General features: G+C 36.8%; 1 protein-coding gene across 2 annotated transcripts in view; it reads right to left on the reverse strand.

The window, feature by feature from the left end:
* The window catches only part of CTNNA3 (catenin alpha 3), a 467065-nt gene that overhangs the window by 71455 nt on the left and 369481 nt on the right, over nucleotides 1-26129 (reverse strand). For both annotated transcript variants that reach the window (XM_031053362.2, XM_031053363.2), the window contains exon 12: nucleotides 13678-13829. In XM_031053362.2, the coding sequence (XP_030909222.2) occupies nucleotides 13678-13829 (152 nt within the window). The remainder of the gene's footprint in view (nucleotides 1-13677; nucleotides 13830-26129) is intronic.

A 26129-nucleotide genomic window follows, 5' to 3' on the forward strand; every position in this document is an offset into this window, starting at 1 on the left:
TTACTCTTACCAACGACTTTCTGAGTCTCATGCTCTGCCAGGGGGGAGAGAAAGCCAGGAGGAAGCAGAGACAGGACACCTGACCCAAACTAACCAAAGAGGTATTCCATACCACAGCACGTCATGCCCAGTGTATAAAACTGGGGGCAGTTACCCGGAAGGGCTAGGTCACTGCTCGGGTCAGGCTGGGTATTGGTTGGCTGGTGGTGAGTGGCTGTATGCTCTTCCCTTGTTATTCCCCTTATCATTATTATTATTGGTGGTAGCAGTAGTGGTTTGTGTTATACCTTAGTTACTGGACGGTTCTTATCTCAACTCGTGGGAGTTACATTCTTTCAATGATACTCCCCATCCCTCCAGAAGCGGGGGGTGTTGTGTGTGTGTGTGTGCAGGTGAGTGAGCAGCTGTGTGATTCTGGCTTGCCAGCTGGGCTTAAACCATGACAGTTCTAGACAAACCTATGTTAAAGTTTGCACATAACTGGTTAAAAAATTATACTCCAAAACAGTTACTAAAATTAGTCTGTCAAAATTACTGTTATCAAGTAGAATTCAAGACATCAGCACTAAGTACAGCATTTTCATAAAAAACTTTGTGCAATGGAATAGAGTGGGCTTTCTAAATCTGTAGGTGAATCAGAGACTGTGATTATTAAGCCAGTGTTGAAATGTAATGTATCTTGACAAACTGATTGAGAAAGGAAGATAGTACAGTAGAAACAAATGCAAAGTACTGAATTTAGGCAGGAAAAATCAGCTGTACAAGTAAGAGATGGGAACTAAAGGCTAGTAAGAACGTGACAGAAAAACTTTTAAGAATTACTGTGGATCACAGGCTAAACAGAAAGCAGCAATGTCACATTCTTGAAAAATCAAGGCAGCCAGATTGTTGCAATTATCTGTAGGAGCACAATAAGTAAGCCATATGAAACAAGTCTACCAAACTTCGAGCTGATGCCTCCACTAAAGTACTGTACCTAGTGTTGGGCAATGCACTTCCAAAAGGAGGTAAACCAGCTGAAGGATCACAACAAGCATGAGCATGAGAGCATGATATGAAAATTAAAGAGACTTCAAGAAGGAGGAGATAGTCTGTTCTCCACAGCCCTGATGGACCAGACAAGAAGTGCTTTAAGCTTCCACAAGATGACATGTGGGGGGGATTTTAGGAAGAACTGCCTAATTTTAATGACGGAGTAGAATAAATTGTTTGAAAACACCAGAGAGTTTCCAGCTGTTTGTAAGAACAGGTCAGACAAACTAACATCGAGAATTATTTGAAATTAATGCTGGGCTGCACAAGAAATTATACTGACAACAGTACCACTGTGCTTGAACTACTGAACTGTAGCTGGACATGAAGGAAGGAAAAGCAAATATTATACAAGATTCAACTCTGTAATTTTTGTCTTTTTTTTAAAAAAGATACTTTGTTATGCACAGATAACATTATGGAACACCTGCTGTTAGAGTGCAAGTCAGGTCTTTACAAGAATGATTACTTTAAACACAAATTGATATTACCTAATTAGAATTACCTTAATTCTAATTAGAGAGTGTAAATCCTCAGAAATAGGTGAAAAAACACGTAGCAGTCATTTTGTGGATTTCCTCATTAATACAGCACAAACTGTTAATTTGTTGTAGGATTTATGACTGCTTGAAAGCTTAGAATGGGACTTGTACTATTTAATGTAATGTAAAAACTAGACTTACACAATTTAATAGGTTTTGCTTATAACTGGTCATAGATGCTTGATTCGAATAGGAAAATACTTCTGAAAACAGTGATCACATAACTGATACTCTAATTCATTTATATAAAATTATTTTACATAATGTATATGTTGATCAGAAAACCAGTAAATCATTTGTAACTATTTCAATCATTCAAACTCCAAAATTTTCTGTCACACTAAATAAAAAACAATCTACTCACTGACTTGACTAAAACTTTCTGTTTCTTTTATGGAAATACTAATATATCAGTATGCATATATATGCAAGTAGTATGGGTATTTAATTCAGTGCAAGATTTACTATTGTAAATTATTGAGATACCATGAAAAAACACACCTGCTTGCTAAATATACACTAGGGATGACACAATGACATATTATTTAGATACAGTGCATTAAGATCACAGAGAACCTCAACAGCTGTATTTACTAGCTATTTAATAACTTTTAAGTGCTTGTTTCTAAAACATTCACAGTTTTTTAGTGCAATATTTTAATACAGAGGCAACATAAGAAACAGATGGAAATGAAATTGGGTGCAAACATCTAGATGCGTCTGCAAGACTAAAAGAGAAGAGAGAGGAACCTTACTTCTCAAGTAAGAAATCCAATTCCAAATGGGAGGGAAGGGTGAAAAAATTATTTCAAAAAGTTAAAAGGCAGGAAATAACTACTTATGAATGCTCAGTGAACTGTGCCATACCACAGGACCACATGAAGGCCACATACAGGCTGAGGGAGAAAGGTAATAAATAGGTTTTATCACTATATTCCAGGAGGTAGAGATCAGCACATCCTTCTCCAATTCCCCTCCTCAGGAAGCTGTGGAGAGCAATGAGTTTGCCCCTCAGCCTCCTTTTCTCCAAACTAGATGAGCCCAAAGTCCTTAGCAGTTCCTCATACAGAATTCCTTCCAGGCATTTCACCAGCTTTGTTGCCCTCCTCTGGATGCATTCAAGTACCTTAACACCCTTCTTAAATTGTGGGGCTCAGAACTGCACACAGTACTCAAGATGAGGCTGCACCAACACTGAATATGCTGGGATAATCACCTCTTGCCCTCTTGACTGCCAGCAAACCCTGCTTACTCCTACTGGGCCTGCCGTCAACTAGCATACCCAGATTCCTTTCTATAGGGCTGCTCTCCAACCACTCCATTCCCAGTTTACATATGTACTCGGCATTAATTCTGTCCTAGGTGCAGATCTCAGTATTTCCACTTGTTAAATTTCAACCCATTAATCATAGCCTAGTGCTTCAATCTCTCTAGATCCCTCTGCAAGGCCTGCAGTCCCTCAAGACATTTAACAGTTCCTCCCAGTTTGGTATCATCAGCAACCTTGCTAATGGTGCATTCAATTTCTGCATCCCTATCATTGATAAACACAATGAACTCAACTGGCTCTGGAATTGAGTCCTGAGAAACTGGCAACCAGCTATCTAGCTGTAGCCCCACTCACTACAACCTTTTGAGCTTTGCTGTTCAGCCAGTTCTTCACCCAGTGCACTGTGAATCCATTTATCCCATAGTCGGGCAACTTGTCCAGAAGAATGCTGTGAGGGATAGTATCAAATGCCTTACTAAAATCCAGATGCACTACATCCACCACTCTCCCTTCATCTACCAGGCGGGTGACCTTATCAAAGAACAGAACTTTCCCTTTGTGAACCCATGCTGTGCCTGATGACTGCATTATTCTTTAAACACCTTTCAACAATATGCAGTCCAATCTTCTCTGTAATTTTTCCAGGAATTGCAGACTAACAGGTCTGTAGTTCCCTGTATCTTCCCTCACACCTTTCTGTAGATAGGAATAAGACTGGCCAGCTTCTAGTCAGCAAGGACCTCCCCAGACTCCCAAGACCTTTGGTAGATGATCAAGAGGGATACTGCCATAACATACTAGCTCCTTCAGTACTCTGGGATGAATCCCATTAGGCCTCATGGACTTGTGAACATTCAGCTGATGCAGTTGGTCCCTCATAATTTCAGTGTTCACAAATGGAAAGTCACTGTTTCCACACTTGAGGTTCTCCAGCTCAAGGGACTGAGTAAGCAAGCTTACTTTTAAAAGCATGTTAAACATTTAATAATACTGATAGACTTTTAATGTGTATGTCCACACTTCTAACAAGATTTTTTGAACTGGATTACTGTATTATACAATTTCTATAGTTCAGCATCTTTAAATTTCATACTTGATTATACTATCTATTTTAGCCAAGATAAAAATCTGAATTCATACACTAATTACTGTTTTCCAAAGAGACTGGCACCCAGAGGGAATTCCAGTTTTCATGCTTTACAAAACATAATTCTTATGCTACCTCAGTCATAGGCAGGAGAGTGAATCTGCACACAAACAACACAGAACCACAGAATGATTTTGATCAGAAAGGACCTTAAAGATTATCCATTTCCAGCCCCACTGCCATGGGCAGAGACACCTTCCACTAGACCAGATTGCTCAAAGCCCTGTCCAACCTGGCCTTGAACACTGACAGGAATGGGGCCTCCACAACTTCTCTGGGCAACTTGTTCCACTATCTCACCACCTTCATGAAAGAAACTGTAAGGTAACAGGAGAGAAAATGGAAAAGGAAAATAGAAAAGGAGAGGAAGAAAAACAAGAGGATACAAAGAAACATTACTGTATAGCTACACCTGTGATGCAGCACGATGTTTCTTCAAATACTAACCTATGTCCTCATGGTAAGCTATTCATGTTGGTTACTGAATGGTCCCTAACATTAATTTCAATTGTGCTTTTACTTTCTCTTTTTGAAGGGTGGTATTTTTTGGCAATTAATAATGCTCTCAGGTTTCTTTTTTTCCCCGGGCATTTGATAAATCTCTGGGCTCATCAATATACCCAACAAAAAAAAAATTAAAAAGGCACAGAAATGCATCAAAGCCTAAAAACCAATTATGCCTGGTAAAAGCTGCCTGCCAAACCTGTGAGCTATCTGGCAATCCTACAGACTATGGAAATGCAAAACATTCCATCTCTAAATATCCAGGGTGCAGGTAACAGTCGCTACTGAGTTTTCTGAGTTAGGAAGTATCAGGAGAAAATTGCAGTTTTTTTTTTTACTGATGAACTAAACACAACCTAAAATTTCATCTGCATTTGACTCTACCAGTGAAGAAATGTGATAATTTTGCTGGGAGAAAACAGTCCTATAACTTATAAAGGTAGTACATTCTACAAATGCATGGTGCAATTTCATATACCAAAAAACCCTACACCCAAACAAAACCAAACAGCAAAATGATCAGATAGGATAATTTTTTCATGCAGGAAAATAACTTGCTTCATGCAGATCCTTTCTGCATTTAAAAGGCAATGAGGGTGAGTCATCTGCTTTCTGATCTGTGAGTTTCCTATAAACAAGAGAAAAATCAAGCAGCAAGCCTGTGACAATGAAACCTTTAAGGTGCAAGGCTTAAGGCTGTATTAATGGAATAGAACAGAAAAGTGAAAAGGGAAGCCTAAGTTTAGGCAAACACCATTTTAGGTTTCAGCTCTGCTGTGATCGGGGCTCCATTTCAACATTCAACTGACAATGGATGTCAGTTATCCAGCTGCCTCTGACACCAATCACTGCAGTCAAGCATGTGGCCCTTCACTGAAAGACTACACACAGCCAGTGTATTTCAGCACACCTGAAAGAATGATGATATTCCCATTCCTGCACTGGCCATAGTCCCAGTGGGGGAAGCCCAATTACACTGTAGTAAGGGAATGAGCCATTGCTGCTGCTCTGGGTGGAAGGGGGCTAACAAAGGCTGTCATCTGTTGACAAAGCCATTCTCAGGGACACGTTACTGTACCTGTGTGCATGCTCAAGCTGCCAATGCCTCAGTCTAGGTAGCTACTGGCAGCTCTTTCAAAAGAAGGGCTTGTTAACCAGGGTTATCTTCAGTTTATCTTCAGTACTTCATACATATATGCCTTCTATCATAACATGGAAGTTGCTACTATTTTTTTTTTGGTGAATTTAACATATTCCATGATATTTCAAAGGATAATCAAAATGGCACAAAAATTTCTCATGCACTATTTCATGCTGGACCATGTCTAGGAAAAAGGAAGGCTTCTATTTTCAGGAAGAACTTGCTAAATAATTGCCTTTTCTTACATTTTCCACAATCATTTTATGCAGACTGCTTCAGGAGACTAGGATAATAAGGACACTTGGAGAAACTAACTACTTTATATTAATGTTACTGTGCTAATTTCCTAAAGTACTTGGTAGAGTGGGCTCAAAGAAAAAGAGCCTCAAAAGCTAACAGCTTAGTTATACTGAAGGAACGGTGGTCTAAAACTGCAGTTTCAACACAATCCATGCAGTAGATGATGCACAGTACTCTCTTGCTGCAAAACACTTCATTATCAATATACATTGACTTTGTTGGTAATAATAATGAAGGGTCTCCTTTCCTTTTAAGAATGAGCAGTAAGTCTCAGAGATTCTCAGGTAATTAGGTAGTATCTGATTTGTCAACCTCTACATAATCTTTTCAGGTAAGCAGTACTTGAAAATAGTGTCTTCCATTTGGCAAGCTCAGTAGCTCAGTGAAAGATTATTTTTTTTTTTAATTCTCCAAAAAATTTTCTTTCACGTTTTCTGTTCTTTCTAAGTCAGTTTCCCTGTTATTACTACGGCTCCTTACTTAGTATGCTCACCTACCTTCACTAACTCTGCATTCCAACTCCATGAGCACACTTCAAAGAAAATAAACTGGTATGATTCAAGTTTGCTAGCAATGGTTAAAAAAAAAAAGAAAAATAAAAAGGCAGGAGGGTATCATTAACAGCAAACCTGAACTCAAATATACCTATGGAATACTAATGAGTTAAAAGAATATAAACCAGAAGAAACTATTCAGGGATAAACCAATCAGTAATTCACCCCAAACCTTTTTCACTGCCACACTGCTGCATCAGCAGGGAAATGCATGACAATGGGACCAGATCTTACACTGTTACACCAATGTCAAGGCATTGAATGACACAGGTCATAGCACTGATACTCCATTCTTGTGCCAGGAAAACTGAAATCACAGTCTAGCAAAAAATAATCATTATTATGTTTCTGAGGTCCCGTTATATATTGAATACATTTGTAGTGTACTTCGCGGCTTTTCTGCATCATATTAAAGACAGTCCATTCTACCAGGAAAGTGATTCCACAGTGAAAATAATGGCAATTGAGAAGTTTCAACTAGGCCATGGACTGTACAGATGACTGTGATTAGTAACAGGAATCTGTGGCCAGATTCACACTGAGCAATGAAGATCTATGAGCCAGAACTGGCACTAGCATCAACAGGGTTGCTTTCAGAATGAGAACCATAGCCTGAGCTACTAACACTACTAAGAGACTGCAGTCTCCATTTCCAGGCTTGCATTTCTCACACTCCACTGAACCATGTGGCAGGATGCATATTTTAATATAGTATCTGTGATTTGTAACACTTTGCTGCACCTCCCAGTTTTACTCCAAAAATTCACTCCTTCTCTTTTAACAGAATAATATTCATTCAATTTCTCTGGGAATATAACTTATATTGGACAGTAAGCACCAAATGGCATGGAAGGAATACACATCACTTTTCCTTACTGTAAGAAAAAAAAGCCCTCAGTAAAGATTTTAATGGTCCAGAAAAAAATACTGCCTTGTGCTTAAGTTTCCAATAAGCCACAAAAGTAGAGCTATCGAATCATTCTGTTTTCCTAACAGAAGGGGATAATTTTGTGAACAATTAAAAACATAAGCATATGTGACAGTTGTCATATGATTTAATCTCTAAATTGGGAAGAATTGAAATTTCAAGTAGTAAGTCAAAACTGTTCATGCTGTCCATGTCTGTGAAAAGCATACTGGCTTCTGTCTGAACCGGTAGACCCAGAACTAACAAACTATGATGATAAGCCATGCAGCAATTTGCTGCTGAGAAGTTCTTAATTCACAGCCTTGCATGAATACAGCCTTAGGCTGTATAGCTTGGGCATGAGACAATGCAGATTTGCCAGGATGGGTAATTACACATTTATACTGTAATGGATACAGCATGCAGCTGACACTCTCACCAGTGGTCCTTGTACGAGTATTTCTGAAATCATTCACTATTTTTGCCTATACAGGGAGCTTTTTTTTTCTTCTTTAATTTTTAGAAAACAGCACATCTTTGCCATTAGCTGACACAAACTGAAAATCTAAGGCAGACTGAAGAAAACTGCATTTTTAACCTGAAAAAAGAGTAAAAATGTACAGTCATGTGCTGAATGTGAACAAGCAAGCATAAACACAGCAAGGGTTGAAGTATTATAGTTTAGTAGTGGCATGCAGTGTAGCAAGTGGCTTGCTTTTATAAGTAAGATTTAACACACATTATTGTTTTACTTGTCCCATCAACCTACATTACTGTCTTTACACTAATACATATAAAAAAATCACCCCAGACAGTGAAGTCAGACTTGGCTTGACAGAGCCCAGGATAGCATTCTGCTTCTAACAGGAAGCTGGACCAGATGATCTCCTCAAGTCCCTTCCTTCTGTGATCCTCTATGTATGTTTCTCTTCTCTCTTTCTCCTCACCGATGAGGATGTGAGACAAGTAAAAGATGTGACAGTAAAAAGCAAGGTTTGGTTCAAAAGATACTGCAGTTTTTTGGGTTTAGAAAGAAGCGTTTGTTAACCATAAGATTTTGGACAAACTACCAAGTATATTAAAATAATTTAAAATACTGAAAAAAAGTAAAAAATGTTAACATACAGTAACTACAGTACTGATACTATCCAAATTGTGAGTTCCTGGAACTCCTTTTAAGCACTTCCATTTTGTCATATCTAGAGTCACTTGGATGGAGCATGTGAGCTGCTGATTTGGAGGGAGAGGAAAATCTTCACCATCAGACCTGTATGCAAGATGTAGCCTGACAACACCAAGTGCTTTCTCATATGCTTATACATGCAGTTAGAGAAAGAGTCTACTCCTCCAACATATACATAAAACAGCATGAAAATCCTACATATTCTTGCTCGGAAGGGGGTATCTGCTTTTGACAGTCCTATACTACAGGATGATTTCTCTGTATAGAATATAGTACAAGAATGTAAAAAGACAATTTTGGAACTGCACATATGGGGATGAACCCACTAGTCATTTTATATGTGAAAAGAACACAGAATCTAAGATCATAAATCTTCCTGTAAAATCTGAGCGAATGGCTGAAACATAGGAGCAGGGTTAATACTGAGAAGAATGTACAATGAACTGAAAAGTTAAAACTTTTTATCTTGAAAGCGCAGGAATACAGAAGCACAAAAGCTTCTTCTGTCTCCCTCTCCCTACATGAGGTGGGAACACACCACCTGTTTTTAAAGTCAGTAAATTAATCTGGTTTTAAACTCAAAAAAGTTTTAAATTTTTTTGTGGAAAGACCTCAACTCTTAAGAACAGATACTTGTTATGGAAACTGTGGTTAACTCCAAACTCTAAAGATATTTCCTAGGGTAACCCACTCACATGTTCAAGTGAAGAGGATGCAACTTTCAAGGAAAAGAAGGTGGGAGTTTTTTTAACAGATGCACTGCTGAGCAGCTCTTTGCTCTATAAAGCAACAAAATCAGCAACACTATTACACAGGGAACCAGAATGGTCATCTGATTTGTTTAAGGTGTTAAAGGCCTTAAACTAATGAAACTGGCAGGAAATCAGACCTTTGAGAATTTGTTACACAGTACATAAATATGAAATGAAAGCAAACTGATATATGTAATTGTTTGCCAGAAAACAGAAATCAGCTTTGTTTGTTTGGAAACACAACAGACCTGGTACAATAGGGAGATTAGCATTTAAAAAAATGTCAGCATGTTAAACTGAAACACATGCAGACAGTGTCCCAAAACTATTGCAGTATAGAGCATTTTGATGAGACACCTACAGTGCAGTCTCACAATAATAATACAGTTTATGATGCTAATCCAGATGTAAATATAAATAAGTATTTCTACAATATGAGATGACTTCCCAGGTCTGTTTATCTTCCAATAAAAAGAAAAAATTCCATGAAACTTCAACTTGGTGAATTCTCTTCCACTGTTCTTGATGTATTTTTGTTAAGATGACTTTATTACTGCTTTAGCTATGAGTAGTTATTATTCACTTTAAGTTATTACAACTTTCCACTGTTTATAATATTCGAATGGAATACTGTTAGCTGTTATTTCAATCCACTGTCTTATTTTCTTCAAGTGACTATGCTTTCATATAGCAGCTTTTTTTTATGTTCTAGCATCAGTATTAATATTCTGCAACATTTAATACATAGTCTTAAAGACTGTCAACCTGTTTCCTTTGACTTTTCCACATATTTCACGTGGCAGAATTCTTGTCTTTAATTCTACTATTTACCCTAATTAATTTCCATAACAGCAGCATTGTGGTTAAAACACTATCCAGATAATGCTCAAATGTTCCTGTGCAAGATCAAGCTCCCAAAGCCTCTCCATTTACACAAAAATCAGATGCTTCAAGAGTAAAATAAGGACTGAGGAACATAAGACACTGAGAAGGACATGTATCTGTATGCCTTGGATCAAGTATCTCATGATTCCAAATCAACAGTTAACACTGGATGAATTAATCCTTGTGAGTGAAACAATTAAAGCATCTTAAGGGAAGCATCCTGCAGCTCCAAAGGCATTTCTATTTCAGCTCATCAGTGTAGCACACCTTCTACTATCTAGTTGCTCTTAAGTGTTATCCACATTATACTTGCAGGACTGGAATGAACGTTTTATGCATCTATGGTTAACTTGGGACACGGAAAAGCAGATCTGATTATCAGCATTAACCATACCATTTGGCAGCATTTTACATTTAGGAACTCCATTTTAAAAAACATTATGTCTATGTAATTAGATGCTTGAAATCCTTCCTGAGGAACTGATCTGGAGAGTTTCTGCTTTTATTTTGATTTTGAAAAAATGCCCCCTGTGGATCGCTGTCCTCATTCATTTACAATTCTCAATTATATTTTGATTAACAATTTCTTTCCCTGATTCAGTCTTGCAGTGTCCTGTAATTGGCAATCCATTGTTTCTTGGCACTGTATCTATAAGCCCCTATAAATTGGCCATGGAATGCTTTTATTTCCTCACTTCGGCAGTGGTGGTAACAGCATACATCTGAATAACCATCAGATTTGCTAAAACTTCTTCCAGGCAGACTGAAATGAAACTGGCATTGTCTGGAATGTATCTAACTAGGAATGCAAATGCATCCTTACTCAAAAAATTAATGCCAGGGTTTCCTCAGCACTCTCTCTGTGCTGGCAATCAGTATCTCAAAGGGATGGTAGAGTAGCTGAATATCAATCCACCAAACCTCAAAAAAACTGTTGCATGACAGTGTCTGAATAATGGTATTCATTAAGTAGAAAGCTGCACATGTCCCTTGAAATAAATAAATTTCTTTTTTATATCCTGTGCTTTTGTGAGGACTCTGCAATTGCTGAGCTGTTGAATACATTCAAATATAGCTGAATGCTGAATGCACTTCAAGTTGCATTGATTTCTGAGGCAAATACATACATTATTTTGGATAATGAGAGGTTCAGCACAGGTGGAGGCAGGCTCAGAACTTCAGTTCACAAGAGGAGGAGCATCTGCTCTTTGCTACCCACAGCTTCAGGTATGGCCAGCAAGGTAATTTCTGGTAACTTTTGCTTCTTCTTGCATTGTAAAATTGCACTTGCAAAGCAGAAGTGGAAGATGGCATATTAATGCTGTCAATTTAGGTGTGGTGCAATGACTTACACTTTTACAGATGCCCTATGCACTTCCACTGTATACATACACTGTGAACTCATGAGTTATGCATACATGCAGTCTCTTTCAGGTGCAAGTATTTTCCCTTCATGCTTCAGAAAGTAGTACAGGGGGATAGAGCATCCTTTTCTTTTTTGAGTGACTGTCCACATATATATACACATCACAGACGACTGTACAAATATATACTCAGAGCTTCCCACAGAGCAGTTTCTATGACTTCACAGAAACTAACTGAAGCTTTGTTACACTCCTCAATGAATTCCCCAAAAATTAATCTCTAAAAGAGTAGTCAGTCATGATCAAGCTCAAGAAGACTGAACATACATAAGACTCAGATCTCACTGAGAAACAGAGAGAAACAGCTTCGTAATCTTTGTAATCTTGTAAAAAAAAGAAAAACCCAGAGTCCCTGAGTCACTAAGGGAAGACAGGATGAGCAACAGAGGCATTAAATGAAGCTTACCTAATCTAGAAAAAAATTTTATGTCCTAACCAAAACTCTTAGCCTGTGTTCACGGAAACAGGAACCGATCAGAAGACCTACAGAGGATCAGCCTCAGTCTGGTTTGTTTTGCCAGCTAACTCCAACTCAAATATCCTGCTAGAGGCAAGATACATGCTTCAGGATCTCTCTTCAGTATATAAAAAATATCGTAATTGACAACTGCAGTAAGGATGAGACATGTTAAAGATTTTGCAGATTGGAATTCCTACTGAAAGGGTTTAACTTATATACCACAATACATTAAGACTCACTAATGCATATCAGAATCATAGAATGGTTTGGGCTGGAAGGGACCTTTAAATGTCATCTAGTCCAAGCCCTCTGCAACAAGCACTGCCATCTTCCACTAGACCAAATTGCCCAGAGTCCCATCCAGCCTGACTGTGAATGTTTCCAGGAGGGGGTATTTACTGCCTCTCTGTGCAACTGTCACAGTGTTTCACCACTCTCACTGTAAAATATTTCTTCCTTATATCAAGTCTGAATCTATCCTCCTTGTTTAAAACCATTCCCCTTCATCCTATCCCTACAGGCTGTACTAAAAAGTAGGCCCACCTTTCTTGTAAGCCCCCTTTGAATACTGGAAGGCTGCCCTGGAGCCTTTCCTTCTCCAGGCTGAGTAAACCAAACACTTTCAGCCTTTCTTCATAGGAGAGGGGCTCCAGCCCTTTCATTGTTTTTTGTGGCCCTCCTCTGGACTCACTCCAACAAGTTCACATCTTTCCTGTGTTGAGGACTCCAGGGCTGGATGCAGTACTCCAGGCAGGGTCATAGCAGAGTAGAACAGGGGAGACAATTACCTCCCTTAATGTGCTGGTCCTGCTAGCCTGTAGTATTTTTTTTATATTTAAAAGAAAGTTGAAATCTGTTTCTTTTTTTCAACCTAAAAGACAGTGCAGCAGACAACCTTCCTCTGAAAAATGTATCTACATTTTTATTAGTGCTTAATTTTGTTTAAAAATAAATTGCTGAGCATATAGATAGTGCAGCTGAGTCATTTTATCATTTGAAATGGGATTTGTGGGCCGAAGATATCTAGAGGAAATTCTGCATATGACAAAACTCTATTTCAGATTTTAAAAATAAGGTGTTCTGAAGCATCTTCTCCATCTTCTGGGAAAGCACCAGGATTGGTACATTGATTGAGATTGTGTAAGACTGATAGAAATCAGGCTTTTAAGTGTGTGAAGCTGACAAAACTTCAAAAGGAGATTATCAGGATCACCTGAATCTCTGTTCCTACATTCCACTAAATAAGGTGAAAGTTGAAGAATTACAAACAGATTTTGGCTTGTAGTCACAAGTTGATAATTACTGAAGTGAATGAAGATCTCTACCAACAAAATATAAATAAGTATTTTTAAAGAACAAAGCAAATTTTAATGCGACATTGTGATCTAGTACTCAATGCAACTCTAGTCTTCTTGAACTATAATCATGTCTGTTTCACTGTAATCCAGATTTCCCTGATCAGTTCAACCTGGATATGAGTTTACACAGTTCACATACACTGTTCTAAGTTATCCTGAAAATGCCCTGATGTCCTGAACTATCTCAGAAATGAGTAATTAATAAACAAAAACCTTACCCGAATCATCATGACTGAGCATCTGATGTTATGAATTGTATCATACACCTTCTTAGAAATGTCCACAAACTGGTTATCATCAAAAAGATGCACTGTGTTCTTGCTTAAGCTCTCCAATGCAATATTTACTTGATTTATAAACTCTGGAATCACTGTTCAAAAAACAAAACACAAACAAAATTCAGTGAGCATAAAAAAGATAAAACATGCAATTGTAACATTGATTTACCAAGGCCATTTAGCTTGTCTGACTGAATCAAACAAATCTTAGTTTTTTGCATCAGTTTGATATTAACTTCTACTTTACCCACAATATCCTGGCCTTATTTTGCATGGTGACCTGGTACCACTAGATCTCTCTTGATCATCAATTGAAAGCAAGGTAAACCCAACACACAGAATACAAAATGAAGACAGAACACAGCTGGAAAATTCATCACGCAGAGAAGGACCTCAAATAAGTACACATCAAGCTCATTTACAACAACAGAAGACAGAAAGTAAAGGGACAGAACTCAACTTCTGTAATAGCCAATATGAGTAAGAACGGAACATTTCTCAGGCAATGTGCTGGTTTCAAACACAAGTATAATATGTGTTCAGTCCCTTCCTCCACTATTAAGTGCTATGTAATTCATAAATTCATACTATACGAAAGCAGTACTACCAGTACTTTAACTACAAACCACTTCAAGAAAATTTTGAAGTATGTAATAAATTTTTATACTGACAAAGCTTCAAAGTCAGCAAGCTATCTGAATTAGAAAACCTGTAACATACACTTTAAATATTAGTAAAGATGACTCAATAATGTTTTAACCCCTAACTTTACATGGAGAAACCCACACAATGCTTGGAGACATTTAGATTCACTCAAGTTACAGCAATTTCACTGTCTTCAAGATCAGTTATTTCTCTCTAGAACTCAGAACAGCTACTTCATGTGTCAGTTCTTAGCAATATCAAACTTCAGTTAATTCAGTGCCAGTGGGAAGATTCATCTTCTGTAAAATTGGTGTCCACAAGTGTGAGACAAGTAGGTGCCATTTAATTTGAAAAAAATATTATATTTAAAATCCTTTCTTCCCTCTTCCAATTATCAACTGAATCACCCTGCTTTCTGAAAACGTCAGTGGGAAGAACAGCTTCCTTAAAGAGTATGGAAAAAAAGACAAGGTACATTTTTCATTAGCAATCGAATTAGCAATTAGGGATAGCAGCATCTATTTATTCAGTGCTTTCTGGGAAAAAAAACAAACAACCCCACCAAAACCAACCAAACAAAAACCAAACAAAACCACTAAAAAAACCCCAAACAAACAAAAACCCCACAACTCACAGATATACAATTTCAGAACATTTTTTTTTCTCTGTTAAACAAAGATCCTGGCCCCTAGACTAACTAATAATTGCAACTGTGGCAACTTTTAACTGATCCATCACCTCATACATTTACATAAACATAAACATACAACTCTTCACATCTGTTGTAAAACTGCTGCAAAGGAGAATGTAAGAAGCTTCCAGGAACTCAAGATTTCCATTGGTACAGTGAAAACCATGAGGTGTTTCCCACAGTCTCATGTATCCTCACTTCTCAGTACATTTTATGTCATATATGTGCAGTACTGTGAAGCACAGACTTCCTGCTTCCCAGCAGCATTTTCAGTGGCTGCTAACTACATCCATCCCCCTTTTATAGGACAGACTATTTCTTCTAATTTATCTAGTTAGCTTCCATTTTGATGCCATATGCCTATTAATGGCCTTTTTACAACTCCTTCCGAGACCAAACTCATTATCACAGTGTATTTGTTTGTCTGAATGAATATATTGCTTATGAAAAAGGATTTTACACAGATACATACTCTATAAGTCATATTCTACTGGTTGAGTCAGTGCTAAACCACAGGCTGCACTTGATTACAGAAATATGATCTCAGTGGCTTCACTCTGGAAACACTTTTAAGATGTTTGCTCTTTGTCAATATAATTTTTAGACACTGACAATTAAAACACAAGACTAAAATGTAATTCTAAAATATGCACATAACAATCTGCTAATGAAATATAAAAGTACACTTCAGCTGTTATATGATTATAAAATAGTTCTTATTGTTTGGTCATTTACCCTGTATCTGATTGGGTAATTCCCTCAAATCCAAGATTTTTCTTGACTGCATGGAATTTATTTAATTTTTGAGTTCCCAACCAAATGACTATTAAAAAGAGTTTTCAGTGGGCATATGAGTTCTTATCCATGGATCACTGGCATCCAAAAATACTTCGTAATCCTCTAATAGTCCAGGCACCACTCTGAAATATTACATTAAATGGAGCAGAATTACATTAACATGCATCTTTGCTTTATTCTGCTTTACTTTTCTAGGCAGCCTAAATACAGCAAAGTGGATATAAAAACAGATTGGACAAGACTGATTTTTACAATCTTTCAAAAGCAAAGAAAAATTAAACAAATTGAGTTGTAAGTAAAATGAAAAATTGCAAGTGTTATACAGTTGAGAAGTAATATTAGTTTTTTATGATTTTAGTATTAAAAGATTTCAGAAGAAAACTTCAAATTTGTATTTTTGCCTTTCCCCCTTACCCCCGGTGAAAACATGAACATGAATCCTGCCTCTCCTGAGGGGGAAGGAGTAGAAAGGAGGAGGATACTTTGGCAAATACCAATACCACTCATAAGTATCATGTTAAAAGTCCCCAAACTAACTTCCAGATTTCACACCACCAAACCACGTTTTTCACTCTTCTTGAAATTAAGCTTATTTATTTTAAAATTCATAATTTCTTACCTAATTCTCTCTTGTTTTAAACAAAAAATACTATTTGGCTTTCTTCATAGGCCATGTCTTTTTAGACTTTGATACTGTAAAAGTTGGCAATTTAAACTCTAAGATTTGTGATGCTGAGATCTTAGAAAGCAGGCATTCTTTATTGCAGCACTGGAGACACAGGTGATCCTTCCATGCAACATGTCTACCTGGTGTTCCCAAAGCATTATATGGTAATAATACACACAAATTCATTAAATTTCCCAGAAAAGTCATATGTATACCTATTTAAATCAAGCATGACAAGTTCATTAAATTTCACTGAAAAGTTATGTATATATTTAAATAATGTCTTGAATCTCATTAATAATATTTTTCTTTTATCAAAGTTTACCAGGGTTTGCTTCAACAGAGCCTAGGCCAATGCCCTTTGTTTCTATCTTGCTTACAGGGACACCTATTCTTCTCCTACTTAAACATTTTCTGTTATCTAAACTGCTCAGCATAGAATGTGCAGCTCAGTTCATTATCTGCCAGGCTTAGCTCAGTCCATAAAGATTAACCCTTTAAGGTCCAAGCAAGTTGAGTATCAATTCCTAATACTTTTCTTATCTTCTACCAAAAATGACTAAGGAATCCTGTTTGTAGTTTAATATCTGTCACAGCTCAGCTCTTAATTGAGGCTAGCCCATCTATATGTCACAATCACACTAGGTAATATGGAAAAGTAAGCTTCACTAATCATTTTATTCCAGTTGGCAACTCTGTTGTTCTTAGTAACAGATTCATCAGGACAACTGTTTCTGAACTTTGCAGAAGGCCAGATGAAAACATGAGCCATTCTACTTACACCTTTTAATGAAGTCATGTTAAGTTATTACCATCACTTCATCAGTGATCAACACAGCTTGATACTGAAAAAGCAAGTCTCCACAGCTGAAATGTCCACACGTATGCAACGCTCACTCTAAAGAATGCCTTTAGAAAATGAATGTAACGGACATGGACAGACATGACCTCCTGCTACTGATAAAAAAAAAAAACTTTCATTTATTTATTTAAAAAAAAAACAAAATGTTTATGATTTTTAACTGGGGAGAAAAAAAAATCATAACAAAACCCTTGTTTCATTTGTTTGACAAGGAGAGGGAACAAACAGAAAATATCTTCATAAAAGAATAAACACAGATTACTTATTTTCCATCTTTCTTATATTCAAGCACTGAAACAGGACTATTTGGTACTCTGACATCTCTACAGGACAATCCCCAGATCCCATCCCTTGTGCTTATTATGCTGGAATTATATAGGCAGGGCATTTTTCTCCCTTGCAGCTCCTCTCAAGTCAGAATGCCACAGTTTATCTAAGGATGTCAAGGGAGAGCAGAGGTGGTGGATTACTGAATGAACATATACACAATTTATCTCAAAAAAAATAATTTGTTTAAAGTAGCTAAACTTTCAACTTCAGTGTTTTTCTCTATGTATAAACACCGTGAGCAACTTACTGTATGGTGTAAATAGACTGGGAAAAGGCTCAAGAGCTCCCACTAGAATGAAGACTGGAAAACTGCTCTTTAAAAGGCACTTTTGAAATGGAAACAAAAGCAGAACCCAGATGAATGAATGAAGCTCTCTGTAGCAAACCTACAGATCCCAGCTACAGGCAGACTGCAAGACTGCCATAGCTATTGCTTGAACTTAAGTTCAATGACCTTTCAACAAAGAATAATACTTTGTTGGGCAGTCAGGCATCCAGAGATGACATCTGTGCTCAGAGCCACAGGGCTACTGGTAGGAGATATTGAAAACATGTGCAGCCTTCCTATAAAATTTATTTTGTCAATATACAAAAATACAGAATACACAGAGTGAATGAAAACTTTCAACTAATGAAGCACATGAAAGTTAGTACCAAAACTGAACTTCTAATACTGAAGTGAATAATGACTGCAGGAGTATTTAACAAGAATGGCACAAGGATTTGTTCTAAGATTAGAATCTCCATCCTTAACAGTTAGTTGAAGTAACTGCTACAAAAGAAGATCTTTTTCTTTTATTTTAAATGTGGTCAAGATTGAATTAAAAAACGGTTTTCCTCCTAAAGGTAATCAAATCAGGGTTAGTTATTCATGATGAATTAGGATTCTAATAGGAGGAAAAAGCCCTATGAGAACATCCAGAAGGCCACCAGAAGGGAGATTCTAAAAAAAGATGCAAAACACAAAAGCTTAGTCATGTAAGGCCTAAAAAGATAATGAATGAAACTAATATGAAACTAGCATGATCACAGATCACAGAAATAGAACATTTGCAGACAGGCAAGTTAAAAGGAGATGAGTGCAACCTAGACCTATGCTAAGCCATATGTTTCAACCACTAATACCTTCTTTCAGCACACTGTGCCCTTGTATTATTTAGCATATGAAGAGAAAAGCTCCACTGAAATCTTGAAAACCATCTGCCATTTAGGCAATAAGATGGCAAAAACCCTAGAGATTCATGTCTTGATAATGACCTCAGCTTGTCATCATATCAGCAAGATACAAAAATCACAGGAAGAGCTATGGGTCTCCAAACCAAGAAACATAACAACTCCTGAAGCCCAAAACTATCTGCTGTAGCTCAGGATACCACAAAGGCAGTATTTTGTCATCCAGAAGATACCTCTTAAAAAAAAAAAGAAACTCTTGAAAGAAATTAATATATTACCATTCTTAACCAGAGGGCTAAGAGTGCACCTGAAAAATCCTTGGAAGAGATTTCTTTCAGATAAAAAAACCTTGTCATTTGTTGATACTAAAGGTTAAGAAGCTGATCTCAGGGCACCCACAATCCTGCAAAATGGTCTTCAGAACACCATCATGTATCTCCCCATTTCTTAATATCAGCCTGAAGGAACTCAGGTTGCCTTCAAGACCAAGAGGGCTCCTTGGAACTAACTCAGTCATACATGAATCCAAAGCTCTCAATCCGAGAGAGAAAACGCTAACTTCAAGCACAAGTGATCATTAGGAGTAGTATTCTTATAAAAATACTGCAGTGCAACAGAGAAAACTAAACCCAGAATTCTACACTGCTAATGCTTCCAGGGCAATTTTAAACCAAAGAAACTTCCAGAGTTTCTCCAGAATAACATCTAAACGTAAATTTAGCTGCCAAAGCTCTAAGAGGGAGCTGTTAGTATAAGCAACATGAATGGTTAGTAAGGTTTTCACTGCTAGCAAGACCAAACTACCTGAACAAGATGATCCTAAGCCTTCCAAAGATGGTCTTTATAAGATATCCTGAAAAACTGATCTCAGTTTTTCACTACTATATGTTACAAAGCACCTACTGAACTTTTGAGGACATGATCTAAGCTTTATGCATACAATAGCATGCCTTGCTTTGATTTCAGCAGGTCTGGGATCACACCAGGATGGATACAGGCCTTTGGTTTGATGCCGTATGTTGCAGTAAGTTAAAGCACACTGTCTCCTATATACAGGAACAATATTATCCATCAAATCTGAAATACCCATCCCTTTTTCTAAGAGTGAAAATTCAAGATTTCCAATTTCAGACAAATATATTTCTTTGAGATAAATATATTTCTTTAAAAGCATTGATGCTTTTAAGTTCTGTAGGCAAAAACTATCAGGAGCTATTGGTTAGAAAAAAGAAACCTATCCTCATAACAGCCAGCAAGTAGATGATACTTTTTTAACACTCTCCTGACTTCCCTTTTAAAAGGAAGAAGATTATAGAAGAAAGAAAATAAAGAGTTGCCATGTACACTTAAATTCTGACACCAGGTAAATATTACAGGTAAGCAGCAAGGGTATAGGAATAGCTTCCATCCCTCAGGTTAACAGTCAAAAAGCCCAACAACTGTAAAGGGAAAAAAAAAACAAACCTGAAACAAAATGAAAATATAATCAAAAGCAACACGGAAAATAAAATAATAATAATAAAAAAGTAGTAAAGAAGCAAAGCAACAATTACTCTTCCACCAGGAAAAACTAAATCTTTTTTTCTTGTCATAAGGTAATTCACTATTTCTTCTCTGTATGTGTTTTCAATTTTCCTCTGTGCTTGTCTGCATACCTTGACTTTAATTTTTATTTCATTTATCTAATTTTTTTGAGCACTAAGGAAGTGGCATAACAAAAGGAATAAAAGGTCGAACACTACCCTTCTGAGGATGCTTTTCAATACTATAGCCTGGAATTGTACATGATGTTAAACTGAAATAATACAGAATTTACTCATGGGAATGAAAGACTTCTTTAAGGATGTCCTTCATCTTCCAACAAGAATTTCCAATGAGTCCTCCTGTGGCAGCATAAGCAGACAGTTGTGGCAAGTGGTGTATCTCAAATACTTTATTATCTCCCATAATCTTATCACTGAGCATGAAAGTCAGTGTGATCAGTATAGAGTTTGCTTTCAGAGGATTTAAATAGCTTTCCAGTTGCAGGAATCCATCTAAAGTGAAGTATAAGCAAGATATGGTTGAAAAGATTAAAAACACAGCTACCACTTAAATACAGAGTAATGCTAGAGTAAATAAGAAATTAGTTAATTAACTAACAGTCTTTATTTAGTACTCCTTTACTGCATTTTGCTCTTTGAGACCAAAGAAGAGTTTTTACTTCTTGCAATTTATAATTAAACATTTTAAAATTTCTTCTGGTGTGGTATCTAAAAATTTCAGGTAGTAAGAATACCATATATTCCAGTAACCCGGTTTTACTGCCAAGTATTACTTCTATTCTTAATTCCATTTCAATCCAAAATATACAAAGTTATACAAAAAACTAATAAGTAAATAAAATTAAAACCATCTAAACTAAGGCAACTGCACTGGTTATGGCGTACCATCCCAGGTCCATACAAGGACATCTGGCAGAAGCTTGAGTTACATGAGCCACACTTTCTAGAATTAAATAAACCTGAGAGAAAAGATCTTCAAATTGTGCCCATCCATCCTTGACTATTTAGAGCATAAGTAACTATAAATTATCTTTGTGGGATTTAGTATTTTATGCTGAAGTTTTTGCATCCTTAAAGTGTAACAGAACATGAAGTAGCCAAGGCAGAGGCCTATTGCACATAAAAAGAATTTGCATACTAAAAGGAAGGTATGACTGTATTTGCTTCTCCTTAAGCCAAACATAAGCATACTAAAACAGTGAAACCAGAAACAGTGTATAAGCATTTTGCAGCACTGTATACACTTGCAAAGATGGAATACTGGCATAACCAGCAATCATTTAGTAACAGTGTCCTGGTTTCAGCCACACAGCTAAGCATACAAATAAATGCATATAAAATAAATTTTTAGAAAAATAGGTATATATATATAATCTATGCATATGTTCACATTTATATTTACATATAAGCTATAAATATCTGACAGCAGGTTTGTGGTATTACATCTTTACAGCTAGGGTAAAACTTTCAAGAGTTAACTGTCCTGAATCTGAGAAATTATTGATAATCAGTGAGACCTAATTATTGTCAGTGAAGGGCAACTGAGTAAACTGCTGCTTTTAATTTTGAAAATGTCATACTTTATCCCTCTTTTAAATTTACCCATGAAACCCACGACAAGTGATTCAACTTCCTACCTGGAAAACATACACTGATTTTCATTTGTACCACGACAATTTACATATATACAAAGTCATTGTTACTCTGTAAGCAGACTGGACAGGTAAGGATATGGGTACAGGTAATCAAGCCTCTGGACTTTCCCCTCCCTCAAGTTCTCCCTCCGCAGTCCTTGCACAGCCTGGCAAATGCACATAACACTGCAGCTGGGAACATAAGCAGTCCCTGTAATTAAACATCATGTTTCAAGACTTCAGTGGTGGCTTAAAGGGATCTTTTTCCCCTCACTGCACAAACATTCAGAAAAAAAAAAAAACCAAAACCAACCACAGAGAGGGTTGGATTTGTTTTTGAGGGTGTACACCAATTTGATTTCCCTACATGAGGTATTAGAGGCAGGTCACAGCATCTAAAAGTGCAGAAAGATACCTGTAGATCACATAAATAATGTAGACTTTTAAATTTCTCTACTCACTTTTTTTCTGCCGTGCTCAAGGACAGACTAACCATGAGATCTCAGATGAGAAATACATTTCCCCCTAGGTCATACTACTGAAGAATTTTAGGACATTTTGCATTTCTTCACAAACACTGTGGGCCATGTGGGCCTGTCTTATCTCATCAGTGCCCTGCTACTGCAGGGCCTTTATGTGCTGTGGGAATATCCACTTGCCCTAAATACAGTTCACAGTACAGAATAGCATGACCTTCTTTAGCCTAACTGGGTTTAATTTAGAGGCATCTGCAATAAACTGAATGATGTGATACATATAAACTAAGATTAGTAAATACCCTAAATATGTATCTAAAAAAAAAAGCATGATTACTTTTCATTAATGAATTTCACGGGGCACACAGGGTTTCAGTTCAGCCTATGTTCAGTCCAACTGCAGACTACCATGGAACCTCCATATATACACCCTCACTTCAAAACTAGTGATCATACAGCAGCATGATGACAAAGTTCAATGAACTGAAGCAGTTCAAGATTTCATTGTTTTTTGTCTGCCAAGCTAGTATTGAGGTGATTCGGTATTCCAGTCCAACTTGCTACCAGGCCAGATAGTTGACGTGCTAGTACTGGAACAAGGAAGGCGGCATGAAAAGGCAAATGGGGCAGGCGGGCACCACTGCTGTCAATAAAAGCTGCATGTAGAACCACTCGAAATTACTGTAAATTGCAGCCTGTATTTCTCTCACTAGAATTTGTTACCACAGATTTCTAATGAAGTTTTTCTTCACTGGCTTTGTTATATTCAAAGCCAAAGCTCTGACAGCAAGAGCAGGGAGCCAACTAACACATCAGGCGATTTCTAAGGGCTAATGAACAAATAATCCCAAATTAGTATTGTTCAAATGTACTGAATAGGACACTGGAAATGTACAACCCTTTAAGAGGAAGTAGAGGTCTTCCTATGGGGTAGTCCCTTCATTATATGTAAGAGAGATTACCTGAACAGAGAACAGCTTTTCAGTAATTTAGGTGGAGAAACACGTAGCACACAAGCCTACAAACCACCGACTCTGTGAAACTTGGTTGTTTCTAGTGAATAAGCATTATGCTATATACTGCTTAAGCTAAAGAATGTTGGGAATTAGCAACAAACCTGAACCAGTTAGACTTCTCTACTAATACGTTTTCTTTTAGTTTCATGTTTAGAATGATAATTTCTATGAAATTTGAAGTAGTAAGAATTATGCTTATCAAAGTACATTAAGGGGTATTTTGCGGAAACACTGCTTTAGTCATTAAAAAGACTGACCTTTTAAAAAGTTATTTCAAAGATATTTAAAGTCATTTAAGAGCATTCAAAAAGAAACTAAAATAGTAATCTTATCAAGTCTGATCTGGAGGGGAATACTGAAAAGATAACAGACTTTACTTAATGCAATAAATCCACCATTGTATTAGTCTACCTATTTGGGAAACAGACACCCTGGACACGGAATATATTATTACTCCATGTGCAATGTAACCCCAGGTTTTTATAAGATTTTATACATTAATATTGCCATGACTGAAATGTGGGTTTCCTCATGTATTCCCCTACGAATGCCAAGACTACCTGAAGACTGACAGTCTGCATACTACATGTTTACTCTTGCATCCCAGAAATTACTGGTTAGCATTACCCTGGCCTATGCCCTGAGCTTGTAACTCTTAGTGCACCTTCTCCTTTTTTTGGAAGCAATATAAGCATCTTTAGAAAATGCCCAAAGTGTTCAGGCTTCATTGGATAGTAAAGGACAAACGAAATAATAAAAACAATCTGTTGCTGCATAAGGTAAATTTGTTTGTAAATATACGTATTGTAACATAGCAAACACATTCTACATAAGTATAGTTTCTGAAATCACAATGTGTTTTTAAAAGAGAAAGCAGTATTACAGGGTTATTTTTTCACCTTTTGTCTGACAGATTGCAATTTCTGAGTCTTAGAAAGCTGGCCTGATTTATTTTCCTCACTATGAACCGTAAGTTAACCATTTTAAACCCTGTAACTTTCTATTCAACTGCATAAACTTGTATGTACAGACATACACACTTTCATACCTATTGAACCCTTTAATTAGCTTGTTTCTAGCACTTGACTCTTTATCAAACAGCATCAGTGCAACAACAGGCTACTCTCACTGATTTTTCACTAATCTTGTGTTGGGATAGACAAAGCACTCTGATTTTTAATACCTAGTATCAGATTTCATTTCCAATTAAAAACTGTCAGAGTGAGTAGGATATGGCAAGTTACTGTTTTCATCTGGAGGATAATGATGACTTTTATTCAATTTAAGCATTTAGAAGTACTGGGGAAAGCTAATCAGGAAATCAATGGACAAACGCTAATATCTACCTTTCCCCTAAGGTGCAAATAGCTAAACGCAAATAGCTAAATAGTGATCTTGAAAATAAGATCACTCACACTGCCTCTAAAAACAAAATGAAAAAGTACAAAGAATCAAGAGAAATTTTTTTTATGTTATCTTCTTATTTTATTATTATCTTATTATATTATATCTTATCTTATGCCCCCACCCCCAATGGGAGGTGAGGGGAAAGCATATGCACAGAAGGCCACACTGAAAGCACACTGGTAATATTTGGACACACCTAATACTACAATGTCCAAATGTCTTAGTCTCTAATATGCTGCAGTGCTCTGAAAATGCTAGTCATGTTTCCTAGTAATAGGAATGAGTCACCATCTTCATAACAGGAAAGCTTGTCAATTACACTATGGCAAAGAACACTTGTTTCTACGTTTTCCATGTATCTGTAGACAGACCATAAAAATAAATTACATTGTTTTGGAAAGAAACAAGTCTGTGATGCTTGCACCAGCCTTCTCCAGGCTGATCACCATGTAACTTTTCATGAACTCAACAGCACAAGGATTTTGTTCTAGACCCCTTTATCTCAGATTAACATGTATCAAATGCTGCAGTGAAGGAGCACACTACTTTCATAAGCTGCAAGGTTGATTACTTCTGCATTCTGGTCCCAGTTACTGCACAACACCCTGCTCACCAGAAGGAACACCAAGTGAATGCTTGAATCCAAGAATATATGTTTTGCTATGCAGGAGTCATATTAAAATTATATTTTTAAGGATTTCTTGAAACAGTTTCAATTATAAAATTACCTAAAAAAGTTAAAGATCATTCAACAAGGCAAGAAATTCTAAGACATTTCTTCCCCTTTACAAATGTAATGTTTCCACCAAATAGACTCTTTGAGGGACAAAGAATGATGCAATTCAACGACAAACTGAGAAATTAAATTTCTCCAAATAATTTTATAACAAAGATGTTTAAATTCTATTCCAAACAACCAATACTGACTGGTACAGTACTACCTCACTTTCTCCATCCTATTGTGTTCTCTTTGGGGTGTAACCATAGGCACTTTTCAGGCTCTACTTTTATAGCAGAGCAAGCAATACCTCAATTTACAAAAAGGTCACCAAACACAGAAATAAAAATAAACAAAATAAGAACAAATTATCTAATCCTGCATCTGTACATTTTTTGTCTGAGATGAGTAAGACAGATAGTCACAGACCG

This window comes from Melopsittacus undulatus, chromosome 4 (assembly GCF_012275295.1).
Source record: "Melopsittacus undulatus isolate bMelUnd1 chromosome 4, bMelUnd1.mat.Z, whole genome shotgun sequence".
Classification (NCBI taxonomy): Eukaryota; Metazoa; Chordata; class Aves; order Psittaciformes; family Psittaculidae; genus Melopsittacus; species Melopsittacus undulatus.